General features: G+C 48.0%; 1 protein-coding gene across 1 annotated transcript in view; it reads right to left on the bottom strand.

Moving 5' to 3' along the window:
* Positions 1-19,166, bottom strand: part of DNAH8 (dynein axonemal heavy chain 8) — a 548,480-nt gene that overhangs the window by 431,212 nt on the left and 98,102 nt on the right. The window contains exons 16-18 of the mRNA XM_074989796.1: positions 15,496-15,615; positions 6,483-6,618; positions 5,139-5,326 (exon numbers count right to left, since the gene is read on the bottom strand). Coding sequence (XP_074845897.1) covers positions 5,139-5,326; positions 6,483-6,618; positions 15,496-15,615 — 444 coding nt within the window. The remainder of the gene's footprint in view (positions 1-5,138; positions 5,327-6,482; positions 6,619-15,495; positions 15,616-19,166) is intronic.

Here is a 19,166-nt window from a genome sequence, read left to right as displayed (position 1 = left end):
TTGCAGGGCTGGGGAGAGGGGAGCATACAGGGAATCTGATTAATCAGAAGTGATCATATGGGAAGGCACAACGCAGATAAGCAGTGCACATTACTGTGATTATTTACTGAAACAGGTTTTTAAAGCCTGCTGTAGATGCAGAGTTCCTTGATGGGTTCTTCATATTGTCTCAACTTCTGGCTACTCTAACTTATCTGCCAACCTATCTGCCTTAATGCCATTATGGATCTCAGCACCTACAGCAATAATGGGAAAACTGCTTTCACTGAAGTCTAACCTAGTAAGCAAATTGCAACAGTGATTTTTTAAATGTTCAAAGGAACATTCCACATTCTGCACTTGCTCAGCCTATTGTTGAACCACCCCATATCACTGTTCAGATGGCCAGTGTACAGCTTCATGAGCAATGAGGATGGGTTCAGCTGGAACTCCCAGGATCACTACAGGCATCTCAACATCAGCCCTGATTATTTTGCCATCTGGAAAGACAGTCCCTAATTCCAGCTTTTTGAATAGACCAGTGTTATTCAAGTTGCATGAGCCATGCACCTTTCTTTACTATCTCACACTATCGGTAAAATGCTCCTTGTAATCCACCACCGTTAGCAACACCATTGAAAAGTATCCCTTACAGTTTATGTACTCTTGGGGTAGGTGGTTTGGTGATAGATAGATGGCTATCACTCCACAGCAGTTAGGGAACCCCACTGCAGCAAAGTCATCTACCACATAGTTCATATGTTACCTAGAGTCACTAACCTTCTTAGCGAGAGTTAAATAATGGTCCTCTGTACTTGGATCACAACAATTCCCAGAGTGGATTCACCACCTCTACATAGAGTACATCTAGATTTGAGCCCTCACTACAAAATAATAAGGACAAACTGGAGAGAGTCCAGTGGAGAACAATGAAAATGATTAGTGGGTTGGGGTACATGATTAAAAAGGAAAGGCTGAGGGAAGAAGGTTTATTTAATCTGCAGAACAGAAGAATAAGTGGGGAATTTGACAGCAGCCTTCAACTATCTGAATGGGGGTTCCAAAACGGATGGAGTTAGGCTATTCTCAGTGGTGACAGATGACTGAACATGAAGCAATGGTCTCAAGTTGCAGTGGGGAAGGTCTAGATTGGATATTAGGAAAAACTATTTCACAGAGGGTGCCGGAATGGATTGTCTAAGGAAATGGAGGTATCAGAGGGGTTTTTAAGGCCAGCCTTGACAAAGACCTGGCTAGAATGATTTAGTTAGGGTTGGTCCTGCTTTGAGCAAAGGGTTGAACTAGATGACCTCCTGAGATCTCTTCCAACCCTAATCTTCTACGACTCTCCACAGACCAGTAGCATTCTGTCATTAAGTGCTTCCACAGAGCAATCCCTCACTTCTCCATCTTCAGAACAGATCTCATTTTAGTGTTGCTATGCTTCAGGGCTGGGTAAAGCTCAGCACAAAGTTCTTGGAAAGTGGCCTTCTGCATTCTAAAGTTTTGCAGACACTAATCATCATCCTATGCCTGTAGAATGATGCAATCCCACCAGTCAGTACTTGTTTCCCAGAACTAAAAATAGCACTCTACCATGTTCAGCTGCTGCACAGCTCCCAGCAGCAACTGGAAATTGTTTTGTTCTATGGCTTGCAATGAGACTTGCTTCAATGACATCGCAACGTTTCACACTGTGGCTCCTGTCTCAGCTCTGCAAATACTGAAGGATAAGATGCAAGGTGTTTGCCATGCTCACCACAAGAGTGCATAGTTGAGAGTTGTTCAAGCTTCTAGGGCTATGGCAAATGCACAGCTAAGCCAGCCTTCCAAAAAAAAGCATGAGAAAGTATGGGTTGTTTGCCATGCACAGTGGGAGGAAGGAAACTGATTATTTATTAGGAGGCTGAGGCTACGTTCCCATTACCCCCAGGACAATATTTTGGTTCCATGAGACTTTGCAAGCTCTTCTTTGCAAGCTGCACCCTGGATAGCTATTCACAGTGCACTGCTCTGCGCATCGACACTGTTAGCGAGAATGCACTCCATTGACACAATGAGCATGGTGTGGATCTGCAAAACTTAATTACTTGCAGCTGCTGAATCTCAACTTACAATAAAACAACTTAACTTTGTAGGTTAGAGACAACTGGCAAGTATGCATCTGATGTTAGGAAGGCTACTGGGCAGGAAGTGCAATACTTAAATCATAGTCTTTTGATCTTTGGGTCAACCAATGAAATATCTTCCACTTAGACATTTCCTGGGCTGGAGCACTCTGGCCCACAGCATGCTGGGACCAGAGCTGCTTTGACCCAGTTGGAGAGGCCTAGCCCATGGCACTCACTAGCCAGGCTGCTGTGGGCAGGAGCTGCTGGGCTCGAGTAGTCTCCCCAACTGCCCCCACACACACCCATTTTATTGGTTAACCAGTTAAATCTAGCATATGACCTGTTAACCACTTAAATGGGATTTTACATCCCTAAACTCAGTAGTCTCAGAATACTACATAACGTCTCCACATCCAACACAATGATGACAATATGGAAAACTAAACAAAACAAAAAAATGGCATGAAGAAGGTTGACTGTACATCTCTATTTTCACAGATTCATAAATCTTCAGGTTTGAAGGGACCATTAGATCCTTGCATAGAACACGCCATTACATTTTACCAAATTACCCCAAAAGTAAGCCAAATAACTTGTTTGACAAATATATATCTTCCAGAAAGCTATCCAGTCGTGATATGATGACATGAAGACATGACAGTTTGTTCCAGTGATTAATCAACCTCCCTGTTAGAAATTTGTATCTAATTTCTAATTATAATTTATATGATATCATCTTCCAGCCACTGGTTCTTATTATCACTCTCTCTCCGAGGCTATGTCTAGACTGGAGAGAACTGTTGGCAAAAGACACAAACAGTTGCACATCTTTTGGCAACAGTTCCATCAAGAGAGGCTTTTCCAACATTTGGCCCATCCACATGGGGCCAAATGTCAGAAAAGCTCCCTCTGCTGAGACATCCCTTCCTCCTTGTGAATTGAGGTGTACAGATATAACAACAGATCTGTAGTCTGGACACGTGCTCTGTCACCAAAACCTTTGTCAACAGAAGCTTTGTTGACAGAAGCCTGCAGTCTAGACATAGCCTGATAGTTTAAAGAGTGCTTTAATATACAATGTTTTCCTCCTATGAAGGAGTCTGCACACTAATCAAGACACCTCTCAATACTCTTTATGATAAATGAAAAACACTGAACTCCACAATTCTTTCACTATAACATATCTTCTCCAACCTATGTATCATTTCTCATAGTCCAGAAAGAGAAGATTATTAAATTAAATTGAAAGGCCTCATACTTTTTCAAAGTGCTCAATTAGCTAGTGGAACTTCTAGCCACAAGATATCAAGGGGCAAAAAAATAGCAAGATTTTTAAAAGGTTATACATTTATATGGATAAGAACATCCATAATTAAAATAGTAAGAATTCAAAATAAAACAAAAGAAGAATTTTTGAAAGAGTATACATGCACTTGCTTCAGGGCATAAGGAAAACTTTAAGCAAAGTCACAAAGAGACTTCTTCTATGGGCAAAGTTTCTTGAGCCTTCTCTTATGCATCTATTACAAGCATCTATGGCTACGTCTACACGTGAAGCCTACATCGAAATAGGCTATTTCGATGAATAACGGCTACACGTCCTCCAGGGCTGGCAACGTCGATGTTCAACTTCGACGTTGTGCGGCACCACATCGAAATAGGCGCTGCGAGGGAACGTCTACACGCCAAAGTAGCACACATCGAAATAAGGGTGCCAGGCACAGCTGCAGACAAGGTCACAGGGCGGACTCAACAGCAAGCCGCTCCCTTAAAGGGCCCCTCCCAGACACAGTTGCACTAAACAACACAAGATCCACAGAGCCGACAACTGGTTGCAGACCCTGTGCCTGCAGCATGGATCCCCAGCTGCCGCAGCAGCAGCCAGAAGCCCTGGGCTAAGGGCTGCTGCCCACGGTGACCATAGAGCCCCACAGGGGCTGGAGAGAGAGCATCTCTCAACCCCCCAGCTGATGGCCGCCATAGAGGACCCGGCAATCTCGACGTTGCGGGACGCGGATCGTCTACACGGTCCCTACTTCGACGTTGAACGTCGAAGTAGGGCGCTATTCCGATCCCCTCATGAGGTTAGGGACTTCGACGTCTCGCCGCCTAACGTCGAAGTTAACTTCGAAATAGCGCCCGACGCGTGTAGCCGCGACGGGTGCTATTTCGAAGTTAGTGCCGCTACTTCGAAGTAGCATGCACGTGTAGACACAGCTTATTAGAAATAGGCTACTGAATCATGGTTCTTATGCAGGGTGGCAATTCCTATGTTCAACAAAATCAACCGTCTGGTGCCCTCTCCTACTTCTCCACTTCCTTTCATCCACAAAAAACTCATTATTATTTCTTTCCCTTTTCCCTATTCTCACCTAAATTCAGGACTAAGATCTAGATGTCTTAATGCTGAATTTTGAATGTACTGCTCTTTCTGCAGCCACTCCTCACTGTGTTTTTCATATGCTACTATACAAAGGATTATAAAATGTCCCAGATTATAATGCATAATTTACAGTGCAGTAGTGCTCTGCTAATTCAAATAAGGATGTCAATGGCTAGTGTACAATGGACAAATATGGGGAAATTGGGTCCAAGATCAGAATTAAGGCAAGAAAAATCAGGGAGTTGCAACCAAAATAGAGGAGAGAGGGAAACAGGCTCTGGAAAAGTGCAATGACTGAAGATATATTTCCGCCCTCCTATTTGTATCTTACAAAATCCATTCTCTCTATATTAAATTATATGACCCCAGTCAAACCACTTTACACAAGTGGACAAAATCTTACAAATACCAAAATTTCTTTTAACATAAGAAAACCTCTGTTGTCAAACTCTTACATTGATCAACATTTTTTCCTGAAAATGGGTGATAATCCAAAGAAGGGATTCCCATTTTTACTTTAAAAATCTGGCTCCTCTTAATTAATATTACTAACATAGAGTCAGGACTAGAAATATGTTATTAAAAGTCCAGGGTGCAGAGTATGGCACTATGTGCTAAACAATATTAGTTATTTCTTTTTTTTTTAATATTGGATTTTAACTTACCTCCAAATACAGTTTATTTGTTTTCAGATTATTTTCTATTTTTACTACCCTCTTTGCTTGCTCTGGTACTTCCAGACCCATCTTTATCATACATTTAGTCTCTCGGACAATCTCTAGAATTTTGGGATCAAAATTGACAAGTAACTTCCCAGTTTCAGGATGACGCACAAGTAGTGTAGCTTGTAATGCTGCAAGTCAATTAGAATATATTTTAAAATATATACACATAATAAACAATTGGTTGTTTCTATTGTATGATGAGTCCTTACCATATTTATGAGAAAATGTGCCTGACTGGACGTGACACAATTATGGCTTGATCCTGCAAGGACATGAGTGCCTTCAGGAGTAGATCAATATTTTGCCAGAACAAGTCCAACAAGAAGATAATACTGATCTGGGGTGATTTAGGGGAAATAAGCCAAATAAAACCCAAAATAAAAGGATAAGAAAATGCTTTATGGTTGTGGTTCACTTACTGAAACCACTCCAAGTAAACACAACTTCACTCTCCCACTGTACTCCACTCTCCCACTGTACTCCACTCTCTGCCCCAACCTAGTGCTCACAACCTGCAGCCAAACTCCCTCCCAGAGTCTGAGGCAGGTAGGAGGGTAGAGTCTGAGACTTGGACTTGTTGGCTGTGTCTACACGGGCATGAATCTTCAAAATAGCCATATGTCGAAGATTACTAATGAGGCGCTGAACTGAATATTCAGTGCCTCATTAGCATTAGGATGCTTCCAGCTGCGGTCTTTTGAAAGCACCGGTTTTGAAAGTGAGCAGCTTGGCGTAGCTACACGAGGGTCCTTTTCAAAAGGACCTGCACCTTTCGAAATCCCCTTATCCTGCTCACTGATCGGAATAAGGGGATTTCGAAAGGTGCAGGGTCCTTTCGAAAAGAACCCCCCGTGTAGCTGCTCCAAGCCGCGCTCTTTCAAAAGAGGTGCTTTCGAAGCGCCATGGCCGGAAGCGTCCTAATGCTAATGAGGCACTGAATATTCAATTCAGCGCCTTACTAGTAATCTTTGAAATGGCCATTAGCACGGCTATTTCAAAGATTTGTGCCCATGTAGACACACCCATTCTGGGCTCCACCAAAAATTCTACATGCTTTCTGCCCCAATCTGTGCTATTATGCATATTTGCAGGAGCAGGAGTATAACTTGAACATCTTAAAGGCTACAATTTTAAAAACTTAATTTAGGCTGATTTTTTGTAAATCTGGCAGTTGTCAACAACATATAAGAACAAACTGAAATAAAACATCATAATAGACAGATCAAGGCTAAGTTTGAAAACACATACATATTTACTGGAAGTCTCACCTATCTAACTACTCACCATACTGTAGCTGTGAAATTTCCTTCACCCAAGCCACATGGTAGAGTACTTCAAATTCCACCAATACGTAAGAAATTTTATTGAATAGTCGAACCACAGCTTTACCTTCTGGACTTGTCAAGATATCTGAATTTTTCTATTAAAATATCACAGGTTAAAATTTAAACATATCAAAGTGCAGTTCACCTTGCTATCACAATGAAAAGTGAATGAGCAATTTATTTACCCCTTCACAAAACACAAGAACCGAGGGTCACCTAATGAAGTTAACAGGCAGCAGCTTTAAAACAAACAAAAGAAAGTGCTTCTTCATGTGATTCACAGTCAGTCTATGGAATTCATTGCCAAGTGTGCTGTGATGACCAAAAGTAAAGGTGGGCTTAATAAAGAATTAGACAAGTTCATAGAGGCTATTAACCAAGAGGATCAGGGATGAAACCCCATGCTCTGGATGTCCCTTATCCTCTGGCAGAAGAGGGAGTTATTCACCTTGGCTGCGTCTACACGTGCACGCTACTTCGAAGTAGCGGCAGTAACTTCGAAATAGCGCCCGTCACGTCTACACGTGTTGGGCGCTATTTCGAAGTTGAAATCGACGTTAGGCGGCGAGACGTCGAAGTCGCTAACCCCATGAGCGGATGGGAATAGCGCCCTACTTCGACGTTCAACATCGAAGTAGGGACGTGTAGACGATCCGCGTCCCGCAACATCGAAATAGCGGGGTCCTCCATGGCGGCCATCAGCTGGGGGGTTGAGAGATACTCTCTCTCCAGCCCTTGCGGGGCTCTGTGGTCACCGTGGGCAGCAGCCCTTAGCCCAGGGCTTCTGGCTGCTGCTGCTGCAGCTGGGGGTCCGTGCTGCATATACAGGGTCTGCAACTAGTTGTTGGCTCTGTGTATCTTGCACTGTTTAATGAAAGTGTGTCTGGGAGGGGCCCTTTAAGGGAGCGACTTGCTGTTGAGTCCGCCCCGTGACCCTGTCTGCAGCTGTGCCTGGCTCCCTTATTTCGATGTGTGCTACTTTGGCGTGTAGACGTTCCCTCACTGTGCCTATTTCGATGTTGGGCTGAGCAACGTCGAAGTTGAACATCGACGTTGCCAGCCCTGGAGGACGTGTAGACGTTATTCATCGAAATAGCCTATTTCGATGTCGCAACATCGAAATAAGCTATTTCGAAGTTGGGTGCACGTGTAGACGTAGCCCTTGTGTATTAAGGATAGTTCTTTGAGATGTGTGTCCCTATGGGTGGTCCACTGTAGGTGTATGTGTGTCTCTGTGCTTCTAATCAGAGATTTTTGGTAGCAGAGTCCATTGAGCCATGCATGTGCTCTCCCTCCCACATGGTCTGCCTCAAAGCTATCTAGCACTGCACAGGTGAAAGCCCCTCGCTTCCTTCTCTATTGCAGAGTCCTATAGAGAACTCTGAACTAGAGGGAAGGAAGGTGGGTTGTCCAGGAATTGGAGAGAAGGATCTGGCTTCTCTGTGAAGAGTTTCATCCTGGAAGTCTTCTCCAGGTTTCTGGGCAAACCATTGCCATTTTTCCCCAATCATCCTGTCTCCAGGATACCAGAGTTCACAATGAACCCTGGGGTTACTCTGTAGCATAGCAGAGTGTTCATAATATTTTATCAGTACCAATATTTGAGAAGGCGCAGAGCACTGCCTAAGATAACAGAACTCCTGTCATGGGTTGGGAAGATGCAGAGCACTCCTTGGATGGGAGTTTTGTCACACGTGGTGCCAAAAGTTTCCTGAGTGCCACTCTTTTAGAGACAGGATGGTAATTGCCTGTCTCTTTACTATTACCTAATAGCTTGACTGCCTCTAGCTTCTCAGGTGCCTATGCAGCCCCTGCTGATGAACAGCCAGGGGAGAGGTCACGGTACCCTCAGTGCTAAGGGACATGAGCCGAACACTCCATAGCATTTGTTTTCCTTTGTTGGTGCAGAGGGCTGCATTTTCTTCTCTTCTTCTTCTTCTCTCTCTCAGAGTTTTAACTCCTGTGCTCAGGGTTGCAAGGGGAGCGGGGGACCCACTCCATCTGTTCAGATATAAGGAATATGGAAGCAGGAATGTAAGGAATGTGTTCTTTACATATCATTTCCGTGGAAATGGGAAGAGTTTCAGGGTATGGCTGTGTAAATAGTTGATTTGTTTGCAAGAACTGCTGAGTAGGAGATGAAGCAGTGGTATTTCGCCTATTTTAAACAACTTGTTGTAGGCCGTGTCTACACGTGCCCCAAACTTCGATATGGCCACGCAAATGGCCATTTTGAAGTTTACTAAGGAAGCGCTGAAATGCATATTCAGCGCTTCATTAGCATGCGGGCTGCCGCGGCTCTTTAAAATTGACGCGCCTTGCCGCCACGTCCAGACAGGGCTCCTTTTCGAAAGGACACCGCCTACTTCGAAGTCCCCTTGGGACTTATTCCCCTATGGGAATAAGGGGACTTCAAAGTAGGCGGCGTCCTTTCAAAAAGGAGCCCCGTCTGGACGCGCTGTGGGGCAGCAAGGCGCGTCAATTTCGAAACAGCTGAAACCACAGAGTACTGCCTAGAGCTGAACTCACAAAGCAGTGGACAAGCGTCTGGCAGTGGCTGCCAGCATAGAACAGCGTGTAAGTGGCTATCAAGGGGTGGCCAGCAGAGTGCAGCAGGCAGACCACAGAGGACAAGCAGCTGGCAAGGGGTGGACAGCAACAGCATCAACTGGCTGGCATGTGATCCTGTGGCCAGAGTCATCATGATGATGTACCTGTGAACTCTGGGTTGGTATGGACTGGCCTGCACTGTGAGTGGATAATTGATATGGAAGTACACTCTAAAAGTGGGGATGTACGGATGACGAGCTCTAAACAAGTGGACTTGCATCAGCAGACTCTGGGGACAGTGCCTTGCTTAGTGGGGCTTTCCTTTCCTTTGTTTAGTAATATTGAATGTATTACTGTGTACATTTATATTAGGCTACTGTTAATAAACAATCTGTTTCTATCTCAGACTCTGTGCTTGTGAGAGGGGAAGGACTGCCTTTACAGGCACCCAGCAGATAAGGTAAGATTGTCCCAAGTTACTGGGTGGTGGCTTAAGTCAGTTTGGTTGCATTATTGACGGAATCCCCTAGGACTGAACCTGGCCCTTCTGGCAGTCACCTGCCATTAATAATAGAAGGGTTACACAATCATTGGGAGTTTGTTTACGTTCCATATCGAGGGCAGCAGTGTGGAGGAGACCCCCACCTAGGCTATCATTGGGAGTTTGTTTTTCTCCAGTGCTGAGGGCTGTGTGGAAGGGAGGAGAGACTCATCCCCCCAACCTGGGCAATCACTAAGAGCTTCTTTTTCTCTGGTGCCAGTGCAGAGGACTGCAGGGGAGCGAGGAGGGAAACCCTTCTTCTTGCCCAAACACTCTGTTTCCTTTCCTCCAGTGCCATGGGCTGCAGAGGATAGGAAAGCACCTCTGAAAACCTCTCTGCTTGCCCAGTCACTGGGAGTTTGCTTTTCTCTGGTACCCTGGGCTACAGGGGATGGGAAAAACCCTCTCCCTGCCCAATCACTGGGAGTTAGCTTTCCTCCAGTGTCGATGCTGCCAGTGCAGAGGGCCACACTGGGGGAATCCCTCTGGCTAGCCAATCAATAGGAATTTATTTTTCTCCAGTGTCGTTGTTAGTGTAGAGGGCCACACGAGGGGAATCCTGTCTAGTTGGCCAATCCTCTGTTGCTGAGGGCTGTAGTCAGGAAGCCCCATTTGGTTAGCCAATCCCTTGGAGCCCTGCTTTTTAGGAGTCCTTTACAGGAGGAGTAGATCCCCTTAAAAATTAAGGGCTCTGGGACAGTGCTTCAGCAGGAGTCCCTTACAGACTGAAGTGCCTTTTCCATAAGGGCTACGTCTACACTGGGACGCTACATCGAAATAGCTTATTCCAACGTAGCGAAATTGAAATAAGCTATTTCGACGCATAGCATCCACACATTCTCCAGGGCTGGCGCCATCGACGTTCAGCGTTGACGTAGGACAGCACTAAATTGAAATAGGCCCTGCAAGGGAGCGTCTATACACAAAAGCAGCCCCAATCAGAATAAGGGGGCTAGGAAAGCCTGCAATTGGGGTCACAGTGTGGACTAGCTCTTCCGGGGCAACAGCAAGCCGCTCCCTTAAAGGGCCCATCCTAGGCAGGCTCAGCCTGCACAGCACAGGTCTGCAGACCCCACAGCCACTTGCACACCGTGCATGCAGCATGGACCCCCAGAAGCAGCTGCAGCAGCAGCAACAGGCAGAAGTCCACATAGTCACCCCCGGAGCAGTGGCCGCCCTGCTCAGTGCCATGGAGGAGGCAGCCCAGCTTCTCCTGGAAGATGAGCTGTCCTCCTCGGGGAATGAAGAAGCCGCCCCAGGCCATGTAGCCCTCCCGGCCTACCCCAGCCGGATGCACCGCCAGCTATGGAGGTACCCCACCAGCACAGACTGGTGGGAGCGGCTGGTGCTTGGGGAATGGGACAACGACGGCTGGCTCCGGAATTTCCAGATGAGCCGGCAGACATTCCTCGAGCTTTGCCAGTGGCTCACCCATGCCCTGCAGCACCAGGACACCCCCATGTGACATGCTCTCACCATTGAGAAACGGGTCAGCATTGCTGTCTGGAAGCTGGCCACTCCAGACAGCTACCGATCCATAGGACTGCAGTTTGGTGTGGGCAAGGCCACCGTCAGGGCTGTCGTCATGGAGGTAAGGGGACCCCAGGGGGAGGGAAGAGCTGGGGAGGAGGGGGGACCGGGGGAGAGCCCAGGGGGTGAGCTTGGAGGGGAGCCCAAGAGGAGCCGGGGGGGAGGGGGGACCTGGGGGGAGCCAGGGAGAGGGCCAGACACACCCTGCACACGCTTCATGGGTGCTCATGTCCTTCCCCTGCAGGTGGTGTGCACACTGAATGTCCTGCTGCTCCACACGCTCATGCGGCATGGGGACCTGGATACAGCCATCACGGGGTTTACCAGCATGGGGTTCCTTAATTGCTTCGGGGCACTGGATGGGACCCACATCCCCATCCGTGCCCCGGAGCACAGTGGGGGATGCTTCCTGAATAGGAAGGGCTACCATTCAGTGGTCCTCCAAGCCTTGGTGGACAGCCGGGGCCGCTTCTTGGACTTATATGTTGGCTGGCCTGGCAGCACCCACGACGCCCAGGTGTTTAGGAACTCAGGCCTGTGCCACCGGCTGGAGGCGGGGACCTACATCCCCCAGCGGGAGATCCCTCTGGGGGACACCACCGTGCCCCTCTGCCTCATCCCAGACGTGGCCTACCCCCTCCAGCCCCGGCTCATGCGCCCCTACACGGGCCACCTCAATGCCAGCCAGGAGTGGTTCAACACCCGCCTAAACCATGCACACCAGGTGGTCGAAAGGACTTTCGGCTGCCTCAAAGGCCGCTGGAGGTGCCTCCTCACCCGCCTGGACGCTGCACACTCCACAACCTGGTGGAGAGCAAGGGGGAGGCATTTGTACAGGGCTGGGCTGTGGAAGATGGCATGGCCTACGCCCAGCCACCCGCCACCCTCAGTTGCCAAGCTGACCATGAGGGGATCTGGGTCCAGGAGGCCCTGCGGGCCCATTTTGACCAGGCTGCGGGGTGAACGCTGGCAAGGCCAGCTGGTGAGCCAAACACCATCCCCCCACATCCCCCACAACACTACCTGCCCCCACGCCCACACCACTGAGCACCGAAGAGCACACACCACCACGTTTGTTTTGTTTTAAATAAACCAAACCTTCTTGAAACAAAATGATGAACTTTTAAATTAATGATGGAGAATTATGTACATCCAGGGGGGGCAGCTACTAAAGGTGGGGGGGGCAACTCAACTATGTACAATTAATGAGAGGGGAACAGGTACTAAGGGGTGGACTGGGGGGCTCAGTCCTTGGCCTCCTTCACCCCTACTGTCCAGCACCTGGCGTGTGGGGGCGTGACCCACATCTGGGCCGGAGGCTCCATCGAGGCTGGGTGGGGGCCAGGAGAATCAGCAGGTATGGCTGGGCTGGTTCCTGAGCTCCACGGTCCCCCTCCTTGGCAGGCTCCAGGACTGGTGGAGGGCGGCTGAGACGGATGGCGGCCAGAGCGGCAGGGAGGGGCCATCTGCTCCGCAATCCGCTCAAAAGTCCTCATGAAGGACCCCCAAGCCTCCTGGCGCCAGGTCAGCACTAGCTCCTGCAAGTGGAGCCGGCATTCCTCCACTTGCAGGCGGAGCTCTGAAACCTCCACCTTACACCGGAAGGTGGCGAGGAGCTGGGGGTCAGCGGTCGCCCGTGGCTGGCTCCAATGGTGGCGGGCTCATCATGGGGCCGGTCCCTGTTCTCCTGCTGGGCTGCCCCGATGCAATGGCCCCGGTGGGCTGTCCGGCACAACAGACACAGCGCCCATGCTGTCAAGGCCTTCAGATGGTGCGGCTGCAAAATAGACGGGGAAGAGCAGAGACAGTCGTTAGTCTGGGCCCTGACCCGTGGCCCACATCCCCCTACCCCTCCGCTGTTGGTTCCCCATCCTCTGTCCCCCAGAGATGATGATATGGGTGTGGTATCCTCCCGGGGGGGCCCCCTTCTGAGGTTCTGCTCCCCCCCTATCGCCAGGGATTGAGCATGGCGCAGTCCTGGGAGGCAGGTGCTGACGGGTTCTGAGGGACGTGCCACTGCTGTCCTCGGGGCCGTGGTCTGGCTGGGTGTGTGGACAGCCCTGGTCATGTCCCTTGTCCCCGCCCCTTAACCCAGGGGTGTGCACCCAGGGTACATACCTGACGGTCTGCTCCCAAGGTCGGGGGACACCCGTCGGGTGGACACCCAGCTGGAGCTGTGGGAGGGGAGGTCGATGAGGAGCCCCCTGTCGCTGGAGTCCTCCTCCTCCTCTGTTGTCCCAGGGGTGGGCTTCTCTGAGGGCCCCTGGGGTGCAGGGCTGGCCTCTGGGCCGGACTCTGGCTCCAGGGCCTGCTGGGGCTCTTCGGCCAATGTGTCAAGGGTGGCCAGGCGGGAAGTGGTGTACCGGGGGCCCAGGATCTCCCTGAGCTCCCTGTAAAAGGAGCAAGTGGCAGGGGGGGCCCCAGACCAGCTGGCCATGTCCCAGGCCCGGGTATAACCCTGCTGCAGCTCCTTTACCTTACTCCTGACATGGTCAGGAGTGAGGGCAGGGTGACCCTGGGCAGCCAGGCAAACGCATCTGCGTTCTGCCGCTTGCTCCCCATTACCTGGAGCATCTCCTTCTCACCCCAAAGTCCCAGCAGGTCCCAGATCTCAGCATCTGACCAGGACCGGCCCCGCTGCCTCTTCCCCCACTGGCTGGATGGTTGGGAGCCCTGGGTCCCCTGGGTGGGGGGGTGCCCTGTGGGTGCTTGGGGGGCTGGCTGGCCGCCATGGGTGCTGGGTGGTGGATCAGGGCATCTGGAGGGTGTGCAGGCCGTGCACGTGTCTGTGCTGCTGCCTGCACACTCTCAGCTTCCTGCCACAGGAAATAAGGGGGCGGGGAGCTTGAAGGGGCTGCTGCACGCGGCGACCATAGAGCTCAGGGGCTGAACAGAGCGTCTCTCAACCCCTCAGGTGAGGCCGCCATGGAGGACCCCACTATTTCGACGTAGCGGGACGCGGATCGTCTACACATGCCCTACTTTGACGTTGGACATCGAAGTAGGGTGCTATTCCCATCTTCTGATGAGGACAGTGATTTCGATGTCTCGCCGCCTTACATCGATTTCAACTTCGAAATAGCACTCGGCATGTGTAGATGCGCCGGGCGCTATTTCGAAGTTGGCCCGGCTATTTCAAAATAGCCAGCTAGTGTAGATGCGGCTAAGGATTTTTAACTTCAAGTCCCAGTTCCTGTGAGACTGCCCTTTTAGCTGTGGTAGGTGAGGCACTTTTTGTAAAGTTGAAACAGACAGCAGACTGTGAGAGTGCCTTGCTGTTACAGGAACTACTTGGAAGAATAGTACCAGAGAGATAGCTGTGCTAGTCTATATACTATTAAAACAAAAAAGCAGTCCAGTAGCACTTTAAAGACTAACAAAATAATTTATTAGGTGAGGAGCTTTTGTGGGACAGACCCACTTCTTCAGATCATAGCCATTGCTTGTAAGAAGGCACTTGTCAGAGCAGAGTAGCTCCAGACATGAGGAAAAAGAAACAGCTAGTCTTCTAAATGCATGGTTGGGGGGCAGGCCCCTAGACAGGAGAGGAAACAAACTAAAGGTCTCTATTTTTAAAAAAAAACTCTTAAAGGAGTTAAAAAAGAGAAACATTAACTAATTTTCTTGGCCTATTAAGAAGAACAAAGAACCAAGAAACCAAACCCAGCACTCTTTATGCTAATGATGTAGATAAGGACAACTGCTCTCTCTGTGAGAGGCCAAAGACAGTTGAGAACCAAGTGAGGGGTTTCCCTGCTTATCCCCCGCACCCTCCCCCTGCTCTGCTCTGCAGTGCTAGATAGCCTTGAGGCACATCATGTGGGAGGGTGAGCACATGCACAGACTCAGTGGACGCTGCTACCAAAAATCTCCAGTTAGAGGCATACATACACCTACAGTGGAGCACCCACAGGGACACTACCCAAAGAAAAAGCTGGGACTAGATAGCAGGAGATGGATCACTGAATAATTGCCATGCCCTCTTCATTGCCTGTGAAGCAGCTATACCAGCAACTATCAGAACACAGGATACTACACTAGTCTGTCTGAGTGTGACCATTCTTATGTTCTCACAACTGCATTTCTAATAATTCTATTTTTTCTACCACAATATTGCAGCAATTTTTAATAATGAGTCAAATGCCACTTCCAGAATTCCCAGAAATACTTCTTGCAGAATCAGTGTTTTCCGAGCAGTTTCACAACCAAACAGTGATGTTGCCTCACTTTTAGAAAGTGACAACTGCACAGCCAGAGGTGTGATTTCTCACTGGATCACAGGTAAACCAGGTATGGATAGTTCTGCAATTTATTAAATCTATATTTTTCTTAACATCGGTAATTAACTTACATAGAAAAAATTGATTGGTTCACTTATCCGTCGGAAAAGCTGCCTAACCCACAGTATCTTCCCTGCGACAGGGGGCATGTTTCGGGCAAGAGGAGGGTCATCTTTCTGAGCCTGGTAAAGCTAAAATAAATGCATTATTAATAAATTCAAAGATATAAAATTGTTGGAAAATTACAATGGTTTTCTATACTATTCCAGACTAACATATTTTCCCAGCCCAAAATGTAGGGAGACAATGGAGCTGCCATTAATGCTTTCTTTGCTAAAATAAGAACATAATCTGAACAGACATAACCTCTGCATGGAATTAAATGCATAAACGATGGGGGGCCTTCCACCATGGATTTGCTGAATTTGGACCACACAAAACCCCTGATATTAGTCAAATTCATGAAGGTGAGGCATTGTGAAAAGGCCTTTCAGACCCTAGAAGATCACTTCTGTGAGGAGCCTGCTTTCTACAGCCTGGACTTCATCAAAGAATTCCTCCTACAGATTGATACCCCTGAAGTTGATATTGGGTTGACTCATCCCAGGGAGTCAAAGGCAAGGATCATCATGTCCTCCACCTGAGCTGCACACAGATCCTAAGAGAGAAGGCTTTTGCCATTTTAGAAAAAAAGGGCTAAGCTGTGAAATAGGTGATGGAGGCACTCTCATATTACCTTCTCATCAGTAAATTCATCTTTGTCACTCATCACATTCCTGTATGATGGATTCAGGACTATATTAACATTCATTAGATACACTTTAGTCCATGCCAAAAGCATCCATATGTGGCAGTTGGAGCCCTATATGTTTAAGAATTCTACAGTTCACATGCCTGTAAATTTACCTGTGACTCCATATACACAAATCTTTAATTTCATTTTCAAAAGGGATTTATGCACTTAATAGTCTTAATCCCCTTGACTGTCTACGGGATTTTGTCTCAGAATTGTCTAAATCCCTTTTGAAAGTGAAATGGGGCTGCTAAATTAGTTTGGTACTGTAATGATATGCACTACACACCAATGTAACTTTAAAAAATATGAGTCTAAATCTAGAATATTATGATGCCTTAGCTTAACAGGGCCCCTTCTGGAGAATGATCTCTTGAAGAGTATTCAGATGATGTATTTCCACTATGTTGGAGTCAAATAAAGAATATGATATTCCTGGCTCTAAAGGTGGTACAATATAAAAAGAATTAGTTTATGATTTACCATAATTTGCAGAAAAGTTTAGGGAAGAGGATATTAGTAACAGAGGGGTCATATCTCATCTTGGTACCAAATACAAATTCCCTGAGATTAAAGGGAATTCAGCCTCATTATACTCAGTCTCATCTTCCAGTACCAAAACAGTACCAGAGTTGGATGTGCTAATATCTGCTAGTAATATTAACTCTTTTTAGTGCTTTTCTTTCTCTATATCTGATTCATTTATATACTCACCATTTTCTGGAATCTTTATGATGTTAACAAATGAGTATCTTGAATTCTAAGGCATTGTTCCTTGACTGATAAGTAACCTCTCCAAGTCTACAGAACTCTTCAAGCAGGCTGATCCTGCTTGAAGCAGGGGGCTGGACTCAGTGACCTGCTGAAGTCCCTTCCAGCCCTAGGATTCTATAATTCTATAATATTGGAAACCATCTTCTTAACACACACATTTCATAAACATATACAAAAGCAGAAAACATAGGAAATAACAGTTGCATGTTTCGTATTAGATGTTTGTTTAGGAAATGATTATAGAGGAAAAACCCACTGGAAGTATTATGTTGAAGTCCTCTCAGTTGTAAATAATTACACCGTCAAACATAAATAAGGTAAGTTGAGAATCAGAACATAAGTCTTTTTGGCAATCAGGTCTTCTTTGTTTAAAAAGAGGAAGTTATTCACCTTATGCAGTAATGATGGTTCTTCAAGATGTGTCCCTCCATGAGTGCTCCACTCTGGGTGTTGCTGTGTCCCCATACAGGAACTTGGAGATTCTCCTATAGCCATAGTTTTCTGAGCTATGCATGCACAGAAGCACCTCCTCATGATATCTGCCATGCATGTGGAGGGCGCCTTCATTCCTTCTCTACCCAGCAATTAGAGTAGGATGCTCCAAAGCAGAGGAAGGAGAGAGGGAAGTGGAGCACCAACAGGGGGACACTTCTCAAAGAAAGAGAAGTTACTCACCTGTGTAGTAACGATGGTTCTTCAAGATGTGTCCCCGTGGGTGCTCCACAGTAGGTATCAGGCTTGCCCCAGTGCCGCAGATCGGAAATTTCCAGCAGTCTCCGTCGGGTCGCACATGCGTCGATGCGTGTCGGTCCTTCGTGCGCTTTCGGTCACGTGCGCAATCCGGTCCCCGCCAGTTCCTTGACCAATCGCCCTGGATGCTTCTGAAAAACACGAAACAGAGCTCCGAAGTGGGGAGGAAAGGGTGGGTAGTGGAGCACCCACAGGGACACATCTCGAAGAACCATCGTTACTACACAGGTGAGTAACTTCTCTTTCTTCTTCGAGTGGTCCCTGTGGGTGCTCCACAGTAGGTGACTACCCAGCAGTGACCCCAAAAAAGGAGGTGGGTACCCAATTTATGTGCAGCTTGCCCTTGAAAGGACTGCTGTCGACAGGCGTGTATCCTCATCAAACACCCAGTGCATGGCATAATGCTTGGCAAAGGTGTCGTAACATGACCAAGTTGCCGCTCTGCAGATGTCTCTTAGCGCGATTCCCTTGAAGAAGGCCGTTGATGCCGCCATCGCTCTGGTGGAGTGAGCCCTGGGCAGAACTAGCAAAGGGGTCTTACGAAGCTCATAACACAGTCTTATGCAGGATACGATGTGGTTTGAAATCCTTTGTGAGGATAGGCCTTCCCCTTTCGAGCTGGGCGCGAGGGACACCAGGAGTCTGTCCATTTTCCTGAAGGGCTTAGTTCTGTCTACGTAAAAGGCCAACACCCTCCTCACATCAAGTAGGTGCAGCCGCGTCTCCTTGCTGGAGTTGTGAGGCTTAGAATAAAATGAGGGCAATACTATTGGTTCGTTAATGTGGAACTCTGAGGAAACCTTTGGAACGAAGGCTGGGTGTAATCGTAAGATCACCACTTCCTTTGAGAACACTGACCAGGGCGGCGTTGCCATTATTGCTGCAAGTTCGCACACCCTTCGGGCTGACGTAATCGCGAGAAGGAAGGTTGTCTTCATGGTAAGTAACCAGAGGGGTACCGTGGCCAATGGTTCAAAGGGTGGTCCCGACAGCGTGTGGAGGACCAAGTCCAAGCTCCATGACGGTGGTAGCAGTTTCCAAGGGGGGTACAGGTTTGCCAGCCCCTTTAGGAACCGAGTGACAATAGGATGGGCGAATATGGTTGGCCCTTCCTCTTTGTGTTGAAACGCTGATGTAGCTGCGAGATGGACCTTTAGTGAGGATATGGAGAGCCCATCTCATTTTAGCTCCAGCAGGTATTCTAGAATTACAGTTATAGGAACGTCCAAAGGAGTTGACTGCTTAGAAGCGCACCAGGAGATCAATCGTTTCCACTTCTGCGCGTAAGTCCTTCCAGTGGAATTCCTTCGACTGAACTCCAAGACTTGTTTCACTCCCTCCGAACATGTGCTCTCTAAGAAACTGAGCCATGGATTAGCCATGCCTGTAGGCGGAGTCCTTGAGGATGTGGGTGCACTGTGGACC

This window comes from Carettochelys insculpta, chromosome 3, assembly GCF_033958435.1.
Source record: "Carettochelys insculpta isolate YL-2023 chromosome 3, ASM3395843v1, whole genome shotgun sequence".
In the NCBI taxonomy this organism is placed as follows: Eukaryota; Metazoa; Chordata; order Testudines; family Carettochelyidae; genus Carettochelys; species Carettochelys insculpta.
The sequence above is the reverse complement of the archived record's forward strand: the minus strand, read 5'-3'. Positions and strand labels throughout refer to the sequence as shown.